Source organism: Mustelus asterias, assembly GCF_964213995.1.
Source record: "Mustelus asterias chromosome 26 unlocalized genomic scaffold, sMusAst1.hap1.1 SUPER_26_unloc_6, whole genome shotgun sequence".
NCBI lineage: Eukaryota > Metazoa > Chordata > Chondrichthyes > Carcharhiniformes > Triakidae > Mustelus > Mustelus asterias.
In genome coordinates this window covers 944,372-965,808 of record NW_027590113.1, presented here as the reverse complement: position 1 = coordinate 965,808, position 21,437 = coordinate 944,372, and the positions used below count along the sequence as shown (strand labels likewise).

The 21,437-nt window shown below is 47.5% G+C and overlaps 1 protein-coding gene across 2 annotated transcripts in view; it reads left to right on the top strand.

The window, feature by feature from the left end:
- The window catches only part of LOC144482162 (NACHT, LRR and PYD domains-containing protein 3-like), an 81,421-nt gene extending 69,351 nt beyond the window's left edge, over positions 1-12,070 (top strand). The window contains exons 12-14 of one of the 2 annotated variants that reach the window (XR_013495883.1): positions 1,548-1,704; positions 4,666-4,833; positions 9,481-12,064. Coding sequence is in view for 1 of the 2 variants with exons in the window: in XM_078201376.1 (XP_078057502.1) it covers positions 4,666-4,833; positions 9,481-9,568 (256 nt within the window). In the remaining variant the exon portion in view is untranslated. Of the gene's footprint in view, positions 1-1,547; positions 1,705-4,665; positions 4,834-9,480 lie in introns of both variants that reach the window. The other variant, XM_078201376.1, reaches the window with a different exon arrangement.
- Positions 12,071-21,437: the final 9,367 nt, after the last annotated feature.

Sequence of the window (21,437 nt, the reverse complement as noted above, 5' to 3'; positions counted from 1 at the left end):
CCTCACAGCGTCAGGGTCCCGGATTCATTCCAGCCTTGGACGACTGTCTGTGGAGTTTTCACGTTCTCCCTGTGTCTGTGTGGGTTTCCTCCGGCTGCTCCTGTTTCCTCCCACAGTCCAAAAAATGTGCAGGTTGGGTGGATTGGCCATGCTAAATTGCCCGTTAGTGTCCAAGATGTGTAGGTTAGGTGGATTAGCGGCATAAATATGTGGGTTACGGGAAACTGGGCAACTGCAGATCTATTAGTCTGACATTGATGGTATGGAAATCCTATAATAATCCATAATAAAGGAAGTGATAACAGAACACTTCGAAATTAATGGCAGGATTAGACAGGGCCAGCATGGATTTATGAAAGGCTGGCATGGTGACAAAGTGGTTAACATTGTTGCATCCCAGCCAGGGGCCCGGGTTCAATTCCAGCCTTGGGTGACTGTGTGGAGTTTCTACATTCTCCCCGTGTCTGTGTGTGTTTCCTCTGGGTGCTCCAGTTTCCTCCCACACTCCCAAAGAGATGCATGGTAGATGGACGGGCCATGGTAAAATTGCCCTTCGTGTCCCAAGATGTGTAGCTTAGGTGGATTAGCCCTAGTAAATTTGTGATGTTGTGGGGAGTGGACCTTGGTAAGATTCTCCGTCAGTGTGTCTCGATTCCTACACGAGGGATTCTATAGTTGCATGATTCACACCCAAGAGGCTTTTAAAGAAAATTGGAGCACATGGGATTGGGAGGAATATACCAGCATGGATTGAGAACTGATCAATGGACAGAAACAAGGAGTTGGAATAAATGTGTTATTTTTGGGTTGACAGTCTCTAACTAGTGGATTACGGCAGGGATCAGTGTTTGGGTCTCAGCTATTCAGAATCTATATCAATGATATGGATGTGGGGATCGAATATAATATTTCCAAATTTGCAAATAATGGAAAACTAGGTGAAAATCTGAATTATGAGGAGGATGCAAAGATGTTTCAAGGGGATGTGGAGAGGCTCAGGGAGTGGCCAAAGGATTGCCAGCTGGACGACAAGGTGGAAAAATGTGAGGTTATCTAATTTTGTAGGAAAACAGACATTAAGACAACTCCAAAGATATTTTGATGTCCTTGTTCATGAGGCACTGAAAGCTAAGATGTGAACAATTAAGATAATAAATGGTATGTTAGCCATTATTCTAAAAGGATTTGAGTTGAGGAAAAAGATGTCTTCCTGCAATTATATACAGCCTTGCTGAGACCAACCTGGAGTATTGTGTACAGTTTTGTTCTCCTGCCCGAAGCAAAGATGCACTTGGCATGTAAAGAAGGTTCACTAAAATAGGTCCAGGGACAGATAGGTTGTCCTATGAGGAACAAAAACACTTTATTCTCAGGCCTTTAGAAGAATGATAGCTGAACTTATTCAAACCTACACTATTTTATGGGGTTCAATAGGCCAGATGCAGAAAGGATGTTTCCCCTTGCTGGAGGGTCTGAAACCTGGGACACAGTCTGAGAATAAGGGGCAGTTATTTCGGCTGAGATGAGGAGTATTTGTTTTCCATTAGAATGCTGGTGAATCAAGGAATGCAGGGATAATGCTGGAAATGGTGTTGAAGCAGAGGATCAGCCATGGTCACATTGAATGATGGAGTGGATTTGAAGGACAGAATGGATGACTCCTGCTCCTGTTTCTTAACATTCTTACTGCAATAGGAATGGAAGGTAAGAGTAAGAAGGTTTTGCTGCAGCTTTACACGACCTTCATTAGATCACAACTGGAGTAATGTGTATAATGTTGAGCTCTTTACTTAAAAAAGGATAGAATTGTATTGGAACCAGTTCAGAGAAAGTTCACTCGGCTGATTCCTGGGATGGAGAGGTTTATTTTACAAGGAAAATGTGAGCAGATTGGAGTAATATCTATGAAAGTTCAGAAGATTAAAAGGTGATCGCATTGAGGGGATGAGACAGGGTGGTTGCTGAGAGGCTGTTTCTTCTTGTAAGAGAGACCAGAACAAGGGGATAGATTTTAAAATGTAATTGTCAGTCCCTTAAGACTGAGATGAGGAGAAATTTATTTTTTTAGATGGTGGCTGGTCAGTGGAATTCTCTTCCCTGGAAACTAGTCGCGGCAGAGTCATTGAATATATTCAAGGCTGAGTTCAGAATGATTTTGGATTGAGAAGCGAATCAAGGGTTACGGGGAAAAGAGTTGAGACTATAATTAGATCAGCTGTGATGGAGTATGCTCGAGGGGCCGAATGACCTTCTGCTGCTCCTAGGTATTTTGTTCTTGGAAACATAGAATAGAAACATAGAAAAACTACAGCACAAACAGGCCCTTCGGCCCACAAGTTGTGCCGAACACATCCCTACCTTCTAGACCTACCTATAACCCTCCATCCTATTAAGCTCCATGTACTCATCCAGGAGTCTCTTAGAAGACCCTATTGAGTTTGCCTCCACCACCCATGACGGCAGCCGATTCCACTCGCCCACCACCCTCTGTGTGAAAAACTTACCCCTAACATCTTCCCTGTACCTACCCCCCAGCACCTTAAACCTGTGTCCTCTCGTAGCAGACATTTCCACCCTGGGAAAAAGCCTCTGAGAGTCCACCCGATCTATGCCTCTCAACATCTCATACACCTCTATTAGGTCTCCTCTCATCCTTGGATCTCATGCCCTCTCACTTATCCCAATACGTCCTTCAGACTGCTCTCTGTGACCAGTGATGGATACACAAGCTCTATGTTTTGTCCTCACCAGACGCTCTCCTGTGCCCATTCATTAGGCCACCCACTCAACCCATCTCACCAGCAGTAATTACCCACTCTGCCCCCAGGCCTTCCTGATCCAGCACTTCATCTTCCATTGGTGTAAGGATGGCAAGACCTGCATGTCTCCACTCTTCTTCACTCATTTCCTGATGATGTTTGCTCTCTTTCCAAACACATAAATTGTTACTCACTCATCAAACACATGCAGTAGCCCAGGGTTGTCCAACGTGTGAACCAAGGGGCGAATGTGACCCTCGAAGCCCCTCAATGCGGCCCCCGGAGCGAGTTTCCAGAATCTCAGTCACACAGTTCAGTTTGAATGGAAGAATCTGCATGGAGCTGCTCCTCCAATCACATCCCGTTTCTTTCCCATGTTTGCTGCTGATAGGTTTTTGAGCCAATCGGCAGCAAATGTGGGAGAGAAACAATTTGTGATTGATGAGGATTAAACTCTAATAATCATCTTTATTTATTACTCATTATTGTGCTCAGCAAGTTGTTTCTTTTCATATCTCAGTTTAGTTTTTAATTGAAATTTCTGCTGTGCCAAACTTTATCATTCTGACATTTACTCATCGGCCCCTTGAGTGAGAAAAACATTGACGTGTGTTTGCCCAGTGAATATGTTGGTCAACCCTGCTCGAGCCTATGCTGGTGCCAGCCTAACGGACATGTCTCTGACAGTCAATGGTGCTGCCTTTGCATTGTAAGAGTTTTAACAACACCAGGTTAAAGTCCAACAGGTTTATTTGGTAGCAAATACCATTAGCTTTCAGAGTGCTGCTCCTTCGTCAGATGGAGTGGAAATCTGCTCTCAAACAGGACACAGAGACACAAAATCAAGTTCCAGAATACTGATTAGAATGCGAATCCCTACAGCCAACCAGGTCTTAAAGAGACAGATAATGTGAGAGAAGGCAGCATTAAGCACAGGTTACAGAGATGTGTATTGTCTCCAGGCAGGACAGCCAGTGAGATTCTGCAAGTCCTTTGCATTGCCAGTGTCTGGGTGGAGATGTTCTTTCCACAATTTCCCTCTCATCCTTATTCACATATCAGGCTGTGCTGCACTCACTGTGTCAGAACACATCAGGACATTGATCCTTTTCCACTCTGTAACAACATGTCTCAAACCTGCTCACCTCCCAGCAATCTCCATCCAGACTGGCTTGTACCGATGGGATAATCTCCTCCCATCCTGAGGGAACAGGACCTCCCTCTGAGCCTGAGCAGCCGGGAGGAGCCCCTCCAGGGAGGGAGGGAGGGGGGGGGGGGGGGGAGGCTGCCTCAGTGGGCAGCTCCCCCTGCCTGCCAACCATTAATTGTCCGCCTCTGACAATATCACCTTCATAACTCTGCCTATCCTGCCCACACGGACACACCACCCATTTCCAATCCCCATGCTGGGACTTCAGAGCTTCTGGTAAAATCACAGCCATTATCTTCAACCTCACCACAAACTGCATTCCCAAACCACTGACCATCCCATGTCCCTCCCGAGCCACTCCGAGTAATGACATGGAGATCCTGTGATTGTGGTCCTGTCCCATCATCACTTTTATCATTAAATCACTCCTGTAATTCCAGTTTGTCCTTTCTTTGTTTCTTCCCCAGCCACCCACCGCTGTCACTTCAAACCTGTCAATTCACTGCCCGTTCCCAGTTCCAATGGAAGCTCAACCTTTACCCCTGTTTCTCTCTTCACAAATATTGAGCTAACCTGCTGAGCATTTCCAGTTTATTTATATTTCATTTTCAGCATTGAGTATTTCCTCATTCTTACAGAAATGCAGGTTGTGTTTTTGGAATGTCTGATACAATACATTATTATTGTTATTAACAGTATTATTTAAAACACTGGGGATTGAGCCTGATTCCTGTTATTTCTCTCTCTGGTCTCCAGTCTGCATAAGAACGCCCTCACAGATTCTTGTGCTGAGGATCTCGCCTCCGCTCTCTGTACAAACCAGTCACTGAGGATTCTGAAACTGGGATTAAACTCCTTCACAGATCAATCTGTCCCTGCTTTCCGCCGCCTCATACTGACCTGCAGGAGTCTGGAGGTGATCTGGTGAGTGTGTTAATTTTTAGGGTAACAATTAAAATATAAATGGATTTAAAGTATAAATGGGCCTGAACCTTCCAAGTAGCAGCAATGGTATGTGTGAAAATTCCCCCAAACTGAAACTGCTGCATATTTCTCCCAGGATCTTCGGCACTGCGACCCTGGGAGCTCCATCAGAGCAGACAAGAGTCGGGGAAGAGACACCACACACCCTATTTACAGCACAGTGACCCCGGGGAACTCCACCAGAGCAGAGTAGAGTCGGGGAAGAGAGAGCACACACCCTATTTACAGCACAGTGACCCCGGGGGGCTCCATCAGAGCAGAGTTGGGGAAGATAGAGCACACACCCTATTTTCAGAACAATTACCCCAGGGAGCTCCATCAGAGCAGAGTAGAGTCAAGGAATAGAGAGCACGCACCCTATTTACAGCACAGTGACCCCGGGGAGCTCCACCAGAGCAGAGTCAGGGAAGAGACAGCACACACCCTATTTACAGCACAGTGACCCCGGTGATCTCCATCAGGGCAGAGTGGAGTCACGGTAGAGCGAGCACACCTTATTTACAGCACAGTGACCCCGGGGAGCTCCATAAGTGTTAGTTGATTGTGGGAGTGAATGGGTTGGTGTGTCGCTGGATGAATGGTTAGTCAGGGAACTGAGGAGAGGTTCAAGGATTAGTTCTGGGTGTCGGGAGGGTGGTCGAGTTGTATTGTGTTGGGTTGGAGGGTTAACCAGCAGTTTGGATGGTGGCTGGGAGTTGGTAATGTTGTTGGGTGTCTAGTTAGATTTGGTTGCGTGGTCGGAGGTTGGGATTGGATAATAGCTTTGGAGAGTAGTGGGTTGGGGTTGCTTCTTGAGTAATCAGTTTAAGTCAGAGATATAGTCAAGAATGTATTCAAGAGGCAGCTGGATATAGCACTTGGGGCGAACAGGATCAAAGGTTATGGGGAGAAAGCAGGATTAGGCTTTTGAGTTGGACGATCAGCCATGATTGTGATGGATGGTGGAGTCGGCTTAAAGGGCCAAATGGCCTCCTCCTGCTCCTATCTTCCATGTTTCTATGTCAGGTCAGGAGAGGTTGGGACGGATGAGGCCAAGTTGGGAGGTTTAGTCAGATTTGTTCAAGGGCTAGTGGGAGGTAGTCGGGCCGGAGGGGAGGTAGAGATGATTTACGGGAGTGATAGCCTGTCAGGGGGAGATACTAGCAGTAGCCAGGTCTGTGACACCACAGCTGGTTCTGCTGTGGGACAGGGTCGGGCAAAGAGCAAGCGAGCAGTAGTAATAGGGGACTCGCTAGTTAGAGGCACAGACAGGCGTTTCTGTGGCCGCAATCGAGACTCCAGGATGGTGTGTTGCCTCCCTGGTGCCAGGGTCAAGGACGTCTCTGAGCGATTGCAAAACATTCTTAAGGGGGAGGGTGAGCAACCGGAGGTCGTTGTACATATTGGTACCAACGACATAGGTAGGAAAAGGGATGAGGTCCTGAAATGTGAATACAGAGAGTTAGGCAGAAGGCTAATGTGTAGGACCTCGAAGGTAGTAATTTCAGGACTACTATCGGTACCACGTGCTAGTGAGAGTAGGAATAGGAGGATTAGGCAGATGAATGACTGGCTTGAGAGCTGGTGCAGGGGGCAGGGATTTAGATTTTTGGATCATTGGGATATTTTCTGGGAAAGGGCTGATCTGTTCAAGAGGGATGGGTTACATTTGAACTGGAGGGGGACTAACATCCTGGCGAGGAGATTTGCTCGAGCAGCTCGGGAGCGTTTAAACTAGTTTGGCAGAGGGGTGGGATCCAAAGCAGTAGGGAGACAGAAGAGAAGTTTGAGGACAGCACGGAAGTTAAAGAGAGCACATTAATTAGTAAAGGCAGTGTCAGTAATCCTCGTACCAGACAGATCAGACAGAAGCAAGACAGAGCAAGGGAAGTCCAGATTAAACTGCATTTATTTCAATGCAAGAGGCTTGACGGGCAAGGCAGATGAACTCAGGGCATTGATGGGTACGTGGGACTGGGATATTATAGCAATTACTGAAACATGGCTAAGGGAGGGACAGGACTGGCAGCTCAATGTTCCAGGGTACAGATGCTATAGGAAAGATAGAACAGGAGGTAAGAGGAGAGGGGGAGTTGCACTTTTGATTAGGGTAAGCATCACGGCCGTCCTGAGAGGGGATATATCAGAGGGTTCGGCCACTGAGTCTATATGGGTCAAACTGAGAAATAAGAAGGGGGAAGTCACTTTGATAGGGTTGTACTATTGGCCCCCAAATAGTCAGCGGGAAATTGAGGAGCAAATATGTAAGGAGATGACAGATAGCTCCAAGAAAAATAGGGCGGTAATAGTCGGAGATTTTAATTTTCCCAACATTGACTGGGACAGCCATAGTATTGGAGGGTTGGATGGACAGAAATTTGTTGAGTGTATTCAGGAGGAATTTCTCATTCAGTATGTGGATGGCCCGACTAGAGAGGGGGCAAAACTTGACCTCCTCTTGGGAAATAAGGAAGGGCAGGTGACAGAAGTGTGAGTGAGGGATCACTTTGGGACTAGTGACCATAATTCTATTAGTTTTAAGATAACTATGGAGAATGATAGGTCTGTCCCAAAAGTTAATATTCTAAATTGAGGCAAGGCCAATTTTGATGGTATCAGGCAGGAACTTACAAACGTTAATTGGGGGTGTCTGTGGGAAGGAAGAGGGACGTATGGTAAGTGGGAGGCTTTCAAAAGTGTGTTAACCAGGGTTCAGGGTAAACACATTCCTCTCAGAGTGAAGGGCAAGGCTGGCAGAAGCCGGGAACCCTGGATGACTAGGGATATTGAGGCCCTGGTCAATAGGAATAAAGAGGCACATGACATGCATAGGCAGCGGGGATCAAGTGAATCTCTTGAAGAGTACAGGGGGTGTAGGAGTAGAGTTCAGACGGAAATCAGGAGGGCAAAAGGGGGACATGAGATTGTTTTGGCAGATAAGGCAAAGGAGAATCCAAACAGCTTCTACAAATACATAAAGGGCAAAAGAGTAACAAGGGAGAGGGTAGGGCCTCTTTAGGATCAACAAGGCAATCTATGTGCGGATCCACAAGAGATGGGTGAGATCCTAAATGAATATTTCTCATCAGTATTTACTGTTGAGAAAAGCATGGATGTTACGGGAACTTGGGGAAATAAATATTGATGTCTTGAGGTGTGTACATATTACAGAGAAGGAGGTGCTGAAAGTTTCAAAGCGCATCAAAGTCGATAAATCTGTGGGACCTGATGAGATATATCCCAGGACGTTGTGGGAGGCTAGGGAGGAAATTGCGGGTCCCCTAGCCGAGATATTTAAATCATCGATAGTCACGGGTGAGCTGCCTGAAGATTGGAGAGTGGCAAATGTTGTGCCTTTGTTTAAAAAGGGCTACAGGGAAAAGCCTGGGAACTACAGGCCAGTGAGCCTCACATCTGTGGTGGGTAAATTGTTGGAAGGCATTTTGAGGGACAGGATCTACAGGCATTTCGAGATGCAAGAACTGATTCGGGAAGGTCAGCATGGCTTTGTGAGTGGAAAATCATGTTCACAAATTTGAGTTTTTTGAAGGGGTAACCAAGAAGGTAGATGAGGGCAGTGCAGTTGATGTGTCCATGGACACTGATTAGATGCTCTGACTGTGACTGTTAATGTATGAAATGAGAGGGGAGAGATACAAAATGGTGCACTTGGAATACTGTGTGCAATTCTGGTCACCCTATTATAGAAAGGATATTATTAAGCTAGAAAGAGTGCAGAAAAGATTTACTAGGATGCTGTTGGGACTTGATGGGTTGAGTTACAAGGAGGGGCTAATAGACTGGGACTTTTTTCCTTGGAGCGTAGGAGGCTGAGGGGTGACCTTTTGAGGTCTATAAAATAATGAGGGGCTTAGATCAGCTAGTTGGTTGATATCTTTTCCCAAAGGTAGGGGAGTCTAAAACTCGAGGGCAAAGGTTTAAGTTGAGAGGGGAGAGAAACAAAAGTGTCCAGAGGGACAATTCTTTCACACACAGGGTGGTGAGTGTCTGGAACAAGCTGCCAGAGGCAGTAGTAGAGGCGGGTACAATTTTATCTTTCAAAAAGCATTTAGCTAGTTACATGGGTACTATGGGTATAGAAGGATATGGGCCAAATGTGGGTAATTGGGATTAGTTTCAGGGTTTTTAAAAAAAAGGGTGGCATGGACAAGTTGGGCGAAAGGGCCTGTTTCCATGCTGTAAACCTCTGTGACTCAGAGTGGGTCTAGTCAGATTGTGGGAGGTGTAGTATGGGGATCAGTGGGAAGTGATTGGAGGACTCGGTTGTGCTATTCAGGTATTAGCCCAGGTGGTGAGCTGTCTAACATTACCTGATTAACTATCCAGGTAAACTTTGTGGATCTGTCCCAAGTATCTGACTCTAACTGCAGCAGGGGAATTCCCCAATAGTAGTTAATACCTCTGGGACAATTCCCAGGTAGATCAGTGCGTCAGGACATCCACAGGGTCCCGATGCTCATCTTCGGATGTGTGTCTGGTCTCTGGCGATCCAGAGACCAGAAGATTTGTCCCATTAACTCCAGTCTCCTGTTATTTACTCTGTTGTTCAATCTGTTTATTTCCTGTTTCATCTTTACTCTGTTTCAGGCTGGAGATGAATCTGTTCAGTCCAAATGGAAAGAGACAGCTGGAGTCGCTGCAGGGATCTAGACGGGGACTGAGTGTGAAAGTGTGAACATTTCAGTCTATAAACATTGCTGCTCCACCGGTTACAGTGAAATCCTGAATTGTGAAGATCTTCGACAGCTCCTTCCAAACTCTTCATTCCTGCCCCTCTCCCTCCCTATTCCATCAGCCCCTCCAGCCTGGCACTGATTTCCCTGCTTACCTGGTTTCCCAGCTGGAAAACTGTTGTAGTTTTAGTCTCCACATTGAAGGAAAGATTGCTGCAAACCATTGTTTAAGCAGCAATGTGTTGTCAGTGTTCTCAGCAACAGAGTCTTCAACCTCCTTTCAAAATGGAGCAGCAGAGATCATTCTCCAGAGAGAGAACAGTGTGTGTGTGATTCTAACAGTACCCAGCAGAGGGCAGATTGGTCAATCTTGTCAGAGTTTCCTCTCTGTCTCTGTGAATGAATTAAAGACTCCACCAGCCTCTCCTCAAAACCTCTTTCACTATCTGGTGATTAAAGTGACACAATGCCACCATCTGCTGGCGGCTCACAGCTACTGCTGGCGCTGCTCTCTGTGAGCCTCAGACACGTTCAGAGAGTCCCATGTCTGCATCTGGGAACCGGTTACTGCAGCGTGAATATTGAACAATATTGACAGGGATTGGAGTTTGCAGCAGGAACCCCGGCTGGTGAATTAACCCTTTTATCACCAGACACTGTACATGAACTCTGTTCCCTCATTCCCCAAGGGAGATATTGTCTGGAGGTTGTAGTTGGGGATGATCTCAGACTGTAATGTGTACATTTGGTGCAGTTATCAGACACTAATCCCATTCAGAATGGGAGTGGGTAAACTGTGCTGCACTCTGTAATTCCTGTTTCAGACATTGTCAGTGTTTAATCTTCCACAGTGGATCAGTTTTTTAATGTTTCCAAGATAATTGTCTCAATCTCACAGACTGATTCTTTGAAAATTAGAAATACAAACATTTTGAGACACAATTACCACCTTTAATCACATTTTGTCCGTGTTCAAACAGAAAATAATTTCCAAACAAACTATTCCCCTTTTGCAGCTTTTGCTTTCCAATTCCACAGGTTTCGGTGATACAGAGAGCAGCTCCATTGGAATCCAAATGCTCTCGTTCCACTCGCCCCCAGTTTACCCTGCCAATTATCAACCTCAACAAAAGTTCCCACATATTTATCTGGGACAGTTTCAGTGTTGACTCTGGTGAAGCAGGGTTTCCATTCCTTAACCCACAACACACACACGCGGTAAATGTTACTTCAATTATTTCTGGAACTGTTAAAATCCCGAATGCACAGGTTGATTAAAGTGATTCCAATCCAAAGGTGGAATGTGTTTCTGATTTATAATCTCAATCACACAGAGGCACTGACATTCCCACACAAGAACACACAATCACAAGCACAATCTCACACACGCTCACACAGAGAGACACACACAGCAACACACAGAGAGGCACAATCATGGAAACCGACACACACACACAATCATCCACACACACATCTGTGCATCCTACACACATCCCTCCAGACACACACACACACACAAACTGACACCCCCACACTCATTCACATGCTGACAAACTCTCACACATGCTCACGGGCACAGAGATACACACACACAAACACACGCATACAGACCCAGACACTTCCACACTCTTACCCACGTACTGACACACACAGAGACTTATAGAGTGAAACACAGAATCTCTCTTAAATACACACAACACGGAGCCATACACCCACAGAAACACGCATCACAAACCCATGCATTACAGCGGTTAATGAATTCTCAGCACCCTGTCGCCAAATGAATTTTAAGTTGGACAAAAGTGATAAGATTTCCTCTGAAACCGACATCCCTCGAACGAAAGCAAAAAAAGGAACACTGGCGCAGCATTGGACAGGATCGGAGCCTCGGAAATGCAGTTTGCTCTTTCCTTGTTCCTTATATCTCACTGAGCAGATGCAGAGCTGCAGCATAGAAAGCTAGAATTCACAATTTCACTCTGTTCCTGCACACTCACCTTAGTTTTATTTAATTTCTGAATGTATGATTTATTTTGGATTATCCCAAAGATCTCAGGACAGATGCATGATGTCAGATATTACCATTATTTATAGAACTCTTTACCATGACAGATATTACCTGGTGTTTGTCAGATTGTTGCTTTTCATCCATCTACAGTTGCAGATGCCGGCGCTGAAAAGTGGGTAGATATTCTACACCATTAAAAGCATCACATTGATTCGGGGAAATTCTTCAAAAACTATGAATTAATCACTTTCAAATCAGTATCATTTCTTCAGAACAAACTATTCATATCATCTATTATTTCAATTTAAACTAACTTTATTGTGTTGTCTGGTCTGTGCTAGTTTTAACTGAACACTGCTCAGTTTGTGATATGATCTGTGTTATTGAGTCTTGGAAGAGAAAGGGTTAATGTTGCTGCTCTGTAATTGTAATGGATATTCCTAATTTTATCATCTGTAGAACTAGTTATTTGCAATTAAATGCTTCTTGGTTAATTAAATGCTAATTGTGAATAATTGGAATGCTGAAATTAATACGTACACAAGCTAATAGAGAGCGGGGGACTAGTGTAAATACTGTAGCTAACAGTGAGCGTGAAACTGAAAAGACCATAAGATACAGGAGCAGAATTCAGCTATTCTGATCATCGAGTCTCCACCATTTAATCACGGCTGATAAGTTTCCAACCCCATTCTCCCATCTTTCCCCCATAACATTTGATCCCCTGACCAATCAAGAAAGTGACTACCTCTGTCTTAAATACACTCAATGAGAGAGAGAGAGTGAGGGCGGAGAGTGGAGAGTGTGTGAGGGGAGAGTGCGATGGGAGATAGTGTGGGGGAGAGGGAGTGAGGGGGCAATAGGTGAAGACGAGTGAGGGACAGAGAAGGAAAGAGTGATGGGGAGAGTGAGAGGAGAGAGTAAGGGGACAGGGTGAGGGCTGAGAGCATGATGGGGAGACAGTGTCGGGGAGAGAGCGAGCTGGAGTGAGGAGGAGAGAGTGAGGGAAGAAAGTGATGGGGAGGGAATGAGAGGCTGAGGTAGAGTGAGGGTGAGGGAGAAAGATTGCGAGGGGGAGAGCATGAGAGGGAAGAGATTTAGTGGACTAGAGTGAGATGCAGAGATTGAACGGGAGATACTGTGAGGGGTAGAGAGGGTGAGGGGGGAGTGATTGTGAGGGGGAGAGTAGGTGAAGAGCGAGTGAGGGGGAGAGTGGGGAGAAATAGGGAGGGGAGAGAGTGAGGGGAGAGCGTGTTGGAAGATCAATTAAGTGAAGAGGTGAGGGGGAGAGGAGGTGAGGAATGAGCGAGGGAGAGAGGAAAGGGCGAGGGACTGATGGGGAGAGAGTGAGAGGAGATAGAGTAAGGGGGGAGAAAAAGTGAAGAGTGAGCGAGGGGAGAGAGAATGAGGGAGTGAGGGGAAGCCAGAGAGAGTGAGGAGAGTGTAAGTGATGGTAAGAGGGTGAGGGGAGAGAGGCTGAGGGGATGGAGAGTAGAGGGGAGTGTCTGAGGTGGGATAGTGTGATTGCAGACTGAGGGGGAAGACAGTGAGGGGGAAAGAATGGGGGAGTGAGTGAAGGCGAAGAGGGGGGAGAGGATGAGGGGGCAGTGAGGTGGAAAGTGAGAGAGGAGAGAGACTAAGAGATGGAAAGTAAAGGGGAGAGTGTGGGGGAAGAGAGTGAAGGGGAAAGGATTGAGGAGGATAGAGTGAGGGTGAAGAAAGTGATGTGGAGAGAGGCTGAAGGGAGAGAATGAGGGGAGAGGGAGAGGGGGAGGGAGTGAGCGTGAAGAAAGTAAGGAGGAGAGAGGTTGTGCGGAGATAGGGGAGAGAGTGAGGGGGGATTGGGGGGAGGGACGGTGTGAAAATATTGAGGTTTAGAGTGAGGGGGAGGAAAGTGAGGGAGAAAGTGGGGGGAGGGAGTGAGGGGGCAAAAGGCTGAGGGAGGAGATAATGAGGGGTGAGGGGGAGGGAGTGAAGGTGAACAGAGTGAGGGGGAGTCAGTGAGTGTGAGAGAGTGAGGGGAAAGATTTAGGGGAATCGAGTGCAGTGAAGAGATTGAATGGGAGATATTGTGAGGAGAGAGGGGAGGGGGGTGAGGGAGAGAGAATCAGAGGAGGGAGAGTGATAGGGAGAGAGTAAGGGGAGAGGGACTGACAGGGAGAGAGTGAGAGGAGATCGAGTGAGGGGGGGAATAAGTGAAGAGCGAGTGGGGGAGAGAGTGAGTGAGGGCAGAGAGCAAAGGGAGATGGAGTGAGGGGAGAGAGAGTGATGGGCAGAGCGAGTGAGGGGACAGTGGAGGGGGAAAGAGTGAGGGGGAAAGAGTGAGGGGAACAGAATGACAGAGAGATAGATTGAAGAGAGAGTGAGGGGGAGATAGATTGAGGGGAGAGAGGCTGAGGGGTTGGAAAGTAAAGGAGACTGTCTGAGGCGGGATAGTGTGATGGGAATGACTGAGGGGGAGGACAATGAGGGGGAGAGAATGAGGGAAAGTGTGAGGGGGAAAGTGTGAGGGGAGAGAGACTAAGTAAAAGGGAGAGTGAGTCAGGAGAGCATTGGGGGGAGGGGGCGAGAGGGGAGGGGGGGAGAGTGTGAATGGGAGAGAGTGGGAGGGAGAAAGGTGTGGGTTTTGTTTTCCACTCACTTTCCTGCAGTCCTTCCCCGCTGCTCCATCCATTTGCTTCGATGTTGCATCTTGTATAAATGTCAGAGAAAATCCCAATGTGATTTGCTGTTTTAATGGTGGGGGGAGGGTGGAAGGGGCAGGGTCTGGGGATCACTGGCTCCCTTTCCCCCCTCACTCCTTCCAGTCGTGTCTGGGACAGTTTCGGGGCTGGAGAGGATTGTTCTGGTTCACTGGGGGAGGCGGGGGGGGGGGGGGGGGGGGAGAAAACTGTTCTCTGTCCCCGAGGTTTAATGCAGCCTCTGTGACGAGGCCTCAATTCAAGGCCTAATCTCAGAGGGCCCTCAGAATGTCCTTTTGTATTTGCTTCATTCCCGAACAGTGTCAGTGCTGAAGTGGGAGAACTTGATGGTTAAAAAAGAACATTAAGTCATTTAATTCAGGATGTGATTGTGGGTTTTCCTGCTCTCTCTCTATCTCTCTCTCTCTCTGTCTCCCATCGTTCTCCTTTGATTGTGAGTTATCAGTGAGAGAAATGGGAAATGGAGGGTAACAGTGAGGGAGGGGGGGGCGACGGGATGGGAGGGTAACAGAGCAGTTTGCTTGTGGGATCTTGCTGTGTGTATTTTCCCTGCAACCTATCCTGCTGGGAGACTGTGGTTCCGCTCCCCAAATCCAGTGTACTGACAACTGACTGTGATTGCTTCCATCTCCCACCACTGTCCCCAGCCTCATTTCTCAATGTGAATCAGTGATCAACACAAACGGTGGTCACAGGGTGACATGATTTAAAATGGTCAGACAGAAACCTTTCAGAGAGCATTTCAATCCAGATTCATCGTCCGAGAGAGAGATTATCCAGAGCAGGCGAGAGAGAGAGAGAGAGGAGCATGATGGGTACGCACAGAGATAGGGGGAGATAAACAGGCCGAGAGAGAGAGAGAGAACAGAAATAGATCATCAAGTGCAGTAGAGAGAGAGAAGAGGGGGGTGGATAGGGGCAGAGATGGTGGAGGTAAAAGAGAGAGGGAATCAGAGAGAGAGAAACAGAGAGGAGTGACTGTGCTAGAGGTGGAAGGTTCCCTGTTCATGTCAAATGTACAAACAGCACCAAACCTGGAGTGGTGTCCCCTTATTTTAACTGGGGAGGGGTGGAAGGAAGAGGGGCGGAGAGATGGAGAGGTGTGGTCCCTCATTGCCCACTGACTTCACCTCAATCCTCACTTAAATATCACATTGTATCTGGCCATGTTCAGACTGTGTGTGTGTGTGTGTGTATGTGTGTGTGGGATCTTGCTGTGCACTCATGCTCTGTGCCTCCTCCCTGCCCCATATTCCTCACACTGTATCAGTGTCCACATTTTAAACATAAAAGATTTTGGGAAAGGAGGGTGGGATATTTCAGATAAAGCTCGGCACAACATCATGGGCCGAAGGGCCTGTTCTATGTTGTACTGTTCTATGTTCTATATAGAGAGGAACAGGGTAAGGCAGAGCTGTAGAGAGGGCGTTTCGATCGAGTTCTCACAGGGGCTTGGAATGAAAAAGGCTGCGATTGGGACCCGGTTTAATTGGCCAATTGGACAGTGCCTGTGTTTTACTCTCAGTAATGTCACGGTGCTGTGTGAGAGCCCAGGGCAGTGCTTCAATCTACTTTTACTGAGTTTCTCTTTGTAATGTTCTCAGTCTGCCTCTCTCACTGTGAAGCACTCGGGAGGGAGAGGGAGCTGAAATTCACATTCCTGAGCCTGGGGAAAGGCTTGTTCTCCATCCTAGAGTTCTCGTGTTTTTAGACAGGGCACTGGGATTTGTGGATGGAAAGGATTGTTCTGTTTCACTGGGCCTCAATTCAAGGCCTGTGTGACTCAGCCTCAATTCACGGCCTAATCTCAGGGGCACTTTTGCGTTTGCTTAATTCCCGAACAGGGTTTAAGTGGCTGAATTCAATGCTTCAATAAGAGTGAAGGAAGAGAGAGGAGGGGTAAAGACGCTGAAGAATGCGTGAGGGGAGAGAGAGTCAGAGGAGGGAGAGAGTGAGGGGAGAGGGATTGATGGGGAGAGAGTGAGAGGTGATAGAGTGAGGGGCAGAGTAAGTGAAGAGCGAGTGAGGGGGAGGGAGTGACTGAGGGTAGAGGGCAAAGGGAGATGGAGTGAGGGGAGAGAGAGCGATGGACAGAGCGAGTGGGGAGAGCAGAGACCAAGTGAGGGGAGACTGAGGAGGAGTGGGTGATGGGAAGCGAGAGAGAGCGAGGGGAAGCGAGAGAAGGTGAGGAGAAATGAGAGAGAGTGAGGAGAGAGAGACCGAGGGGGAGAAAGTGAGAGGATGCGAGAGAAAGGGTAACCGAGTGATGGGGGAGATAGAGTGAGGGGAAAGAATAAGGGGAGAGAGGCTGAGGGGACAGACAGTAAAGGGGGGTGTCTGAGGTGGGTTAGTGTGAGGGGAGAGACTGGGGGAAGACAGTGAGGGGGAAGAGAATGAGGGGGAAAGTGAGGGGGGAGAGAGACTAAGGGAGGGAAAGTAAAGAGGAGAGTGTGAGGCGGGAGAGTGAGAGAGCAGAGACTGAGGGGGAGAGAGTGAAGGGGAAGGAATTGAGGAGGAGAAAGTGAGGGGAGAGAATGAGGGGAATGTGTGAGGGGAGAGAGTGTGAGGGGAGAAAGGCTAAGGGAGGGAAAGTAAAGGGGAGAGTGTGAGGGCAGAGACTGAGGGGGAGAGAGTGAAGGGGAAGGAATTGAGGGGGAGAGAATGAGGGGGAGGGAGTGAGGGGTGGAGAGGGTGAGGGAGAATTAAGTGGGGAGGAGACAGTGAGGGGGGAGTGTGCGCGGACATGAGGGAGAGGTAATGAGGAGAGAGGGTGAGTGGAAGAGTGAGGGGGAGGGAGTTTTGGGAGGAAGAGTGAGAGGAAGAGAGGCTGAGGGGAGCGAGAGTGAAGGGGGAATAGTGGGGGGGGGGGTGGATAGAGTGAGTGGAATAGTGAAGGGGAGAGAGTGAGGCGGTGAGGGGAGGTAGAATGAGGGGGTGAGATTGAACAGATGATAGTGTGAGGGGAGAGAGTGAGGTTAGGGAGGGTGAAGGGTGAGAGTGAGGGGAGAGGGTGGGAGGGTGAGAGTGGATGAAGAGACATTGAGGGGGAGAGAGTGACGGGGAGAGAATGAGAGGAGAGTGTGTGATGGGGGAGAGTGAGAGGGATGAGAGTGAACGAGGAAAGTGTGAGGGGAGAGAGCAAGAGATGGGAGAGTGTGACGGGGAGAGGGAGTGAGGAGGGAGTAGGTGAAGACGAGTGAGGGAGAGTGGGGAGTGAGGGGAGATAGTGACGGTGATCGAGGAGAGAGCACGGGGGAGGGAGAGTGTCGGGGAAAGAGTGACGGGGAGAGAGTGAGGGGAGCGGAGTGAGGGGAAGTAGGTGAAGAGCGAGTGAGGGCGAAGCGAGTGACGGGGAGAGAGTGGGATAGTGTGAGGGCTGAGAGAGAGTGTGAGGAGAGTGTGTGTGAGGGAGGGGGAGGATGTGGAGGGTGTGTGAGGGAGGGGGAGGGGGGAGTGAGAGTGAGGGGAGTGAGAGTGAGGGGAGAGTGAGAAGGGCACAGTGAGGGGGTAGAGAGAGTGCGGGTGGGAGAGTAAGGGGAGAGAGGGGGAGAGTGATTGAGTGGGAGAGAGTATGAGGGGTATAGAATGTGAGGGGGAGCGACTGAAGGGAGAGAGATTGAAGGGTATAGAGAGAGAGTGAGGGGAGAGAATGAGTTGGAAGAGGAGGGAGAGGTTAGGAGACGGAGAGGGAGAAAGAGTGGGAGGGGAGGGGAGTGAGCAGGAGGGAGAGACGGTGAGGGAGAAAGATATGGGTCTCTTTTCCACTCTCCTGCAGTCCTTCCCCGCTGCTCCATCCATTTGTTTTGATGTTGCATCTTGTATAAATGTCGGAGAAAATCCCAATGTGATTTGTTGTTTCAATGGTGGGGGGAGGGTAGAAGGGGCAGGGTGGGGGGAGGGTGGAAGGGGCAGGGTGGGGGGAGGGTGGAAGGGGCAGGGTGGGGGGAGGGTGGAAGGGGCAGGGTCTGGGGATCACTGGCTCCCTTTTCCCTCTCACTCCTTCCAGTCGTGTCTGGGACAGTTTCGGGGCTGGAGAGGATTGTTCTGGTTCACTGGGGGAGGGGGGAGAAAACTGTTCTCTGTCCCCGAGGTTTAATGCAGCCTCTGTGACTAGGCCTCAATTCAAGGCTTAATCTCAGAGGGCCCTCAGAATGTCCTTTTGTATTTGCTTCATTCCCGAACAGTGTCAGTGCTGAAGTGAGAGAAATCGATGGTTAAAAAAAACTTTAATTCATTTTATTCAGGATGTGATTGTGGGTTTTCCTGCTCTCTCTCTCTCTCTCTCTGTCTCCCTTCATTCTCCTTTGATTGTGAGTTCTCAGAGAGAGAAATGGGAAATGGAAGGTGTTGTGGTAAAAATGCCACTTCGGAGTCAGACTGGAGGTTTCAACAACAGTTTTATTTTAAAGAAGCTTCGTGGAGAAAAGGCACTCCGCAGTGCTTCAAGAAAGCTACCTTCTCTCAATGATGCATTAGGAGTAGTTCATTTTTATACCTTTTAGACAATGGATAGTCCGGACATTAGCCGTTTAACACATCGTTATAGCTGAGTAGGATCGATAGTTAACACATTGTTACAGCCAGACATATACAGACATTGGCTTTTAACATCGCATTGTTTCATAGGATGGGTACATTTTCCCTATCAATTACTTTAGTTTCGGTCTATTCATACAGTAATTTACAGGAATTGGTTTTCCTGCATTTATGTATTCCCATTCCCACCTGTAGCTAATCTCTTTACCCAACCCTATTGTCCCTACCCTAAAGAGTGCCTCAAGCCCTGGCTGGCTTCCTGCAGGATCTGATTCCTGCATGTTTAACTTTAAATAGCTGTCTGTCCTTTATGTTTTAATCTCAAGTGGCTGTCTGTACTAAAAGTCAGTGCCTGTTTAATGTCTCTTTCCCAGGTGACTGTTTATGTGCCAGGCAGCCATTTTATGTGTACCTATCTTTATGTGTTTCCCACTTCACTCCCCACTTTTGGTCAGATTATGACTTTAATAATCCCCAGACCAACAATTATACATTCATATATATAATTCCATCTTCTCCTTTCTTCCTTCGTTTCTTCTGATGTCTTTGGGGATCTTCATCGTGGGTTCTTCCTCGATGGATACACTGGCTCCTGGCACAATTCTTACAATTCATCTCCACATCACAATTCTTGTCACCATAATCTTGCAGCAGACTTTTAGGCATCCAACAATGAGACAACAGACAATTACAATTGAAATGAGTATGACCAATCCATCTAATAAGTAAGATTCCCAGGACCCCCCCACTAGCCATTCCAGCCAGTTACTTCCTTTCTTGGGTCCCTGTCTGAAGCTATCAAGTTGTTCTCTGATGCTATTGATGACCTGTGTAATGTTATAGGACTCGTCTGTGACATGGGTTATGCATTTATTGTCTATAATTGTGCACACTCTCCCTTGTTGTGCTAACTGGTAGTCCACTGCCGATCGTGTCTGTTGTGCATATAACCTCAGTTCAGCCATTTCTTGGTTAACAGCTTCCAGTGCTTTCGAAGTGCCGTTTCCCAGGACAGTTAGTCCACAAACAATATGATTCCTATTCTTTGCACTAATCACTCCTGCTGCCCCTCCCAGAGATAAGGCTCCAAGGAACCCATATCCCAGTGAAGATCCCATTGTGCCCGGGGCTTCCCAATCAGCGCAGAATTCTTTGCTGATAACCCGAGTTACTATTCTCCTCCGAATATGCCCCTTCTGAGGGCATGGAACAGTCAGTGGTCCTATTGTTCCTACTGCAAAACGGTTTGGGAGGTTTGGTGTTTCTGTCATGTAAGTACCATTGAAGAGGAACACATATCCCTTCTTAGCCCACTAACATTTAGTGTCTTGATTATGAGTGTGTTCATATTGCCAATTGTTCATTTTACTTGACTCCCCGTTTGATCCCACCACCTGGTAAGTATCAAATGGGTATGTCCATCTGGCTGAGCTTACGTGAGTTCCATTGCATTGTCCACAAATAAGCTGTCTTCCCGTGGTTATATTCAGACATTTCTGTTCATCACAAGTGCAAGTAAACTGTCCCTTATTAACCCAACAATGTTACGGACACACTGCGTCTGTACGCAGGAATCATTCTTAGGGACCAAGGCATAGGCACATCCTCATCCCTGCCCGTAAAACAAAGCGGATAGCTTGCAGTATCTGAACAAGCTTTTCCTCCCACCTGTTGGAACCCCCTGCACACAGGATCTGTGGGGTTTACAAGTCCCACACATCTCCCCTGTATACCTCTTTTATATTTGCCAATTTGTCCCATACAGTGTGTATCTGATGTATCTACAGTATGTAAGTCATGAGGGGTCCACCCAGGGGTGGCTACAAATAGGGCTTCTACCGATTGTGCTAACGGGTAACATGCAGTTCGATTCCCGTGTAAATGTATGTGAGCTTTGTAAAACAAGTTATCCTCCAATCCAGTTAAATTTACAGTCGCAACAACGCAAAGTAGTACAGATACATACGCGATGACATACATATTCGCAACGATCAAATATCAAACCTAACACTATAATTCATATAATCTTTACAAGTTATATTATCTATCAACCTGGGCGTCCCAGTCGTTCTTGCTTGCAATCTTTGCCTGCGTTGAGGAAAGCATTTTCGTTAGTTCATCAATCGAGTCACTGAGTTGTCCCCTTGTATATTTTTAGCTGTGTCCAATGTTTCCAGACCCCTTTCCCTCTTATGTCTATACAGGCACAGGTACCTCCACTAATTATAACTTCATACGGCCCATTCCATTTTGCTGCAAACCCTGGTTTGTCAGGTAATGTTTATACTAGGGCGCGACTTCCCGCTGTTGGGACGTCAGGGAGCATCTCAAGCTCTCTCTCTGCGTCTTTTATTTCCTGATTGTCCTTTACCAATTTGCGCATCCCTTTTAGCTGGGTGCTCAGTTCCAAAACATATCTCCTGATTTTATCTTTTAGTGGACCTACATCGATCCCACCTGTTATGATGCTTTCGGGTAATTGCATCACCCGTCCTGTCATTAGCTCATAAGGGGTTAATCCGGTTGTCCGGTTTGTGGTAGCTCTTAATTTCATTAGTATCGTGGGCAATACCTCTGTCCACATTTTTCCCGATGTTTGTACGGCTTTAGCTAGTGCATTTTTCA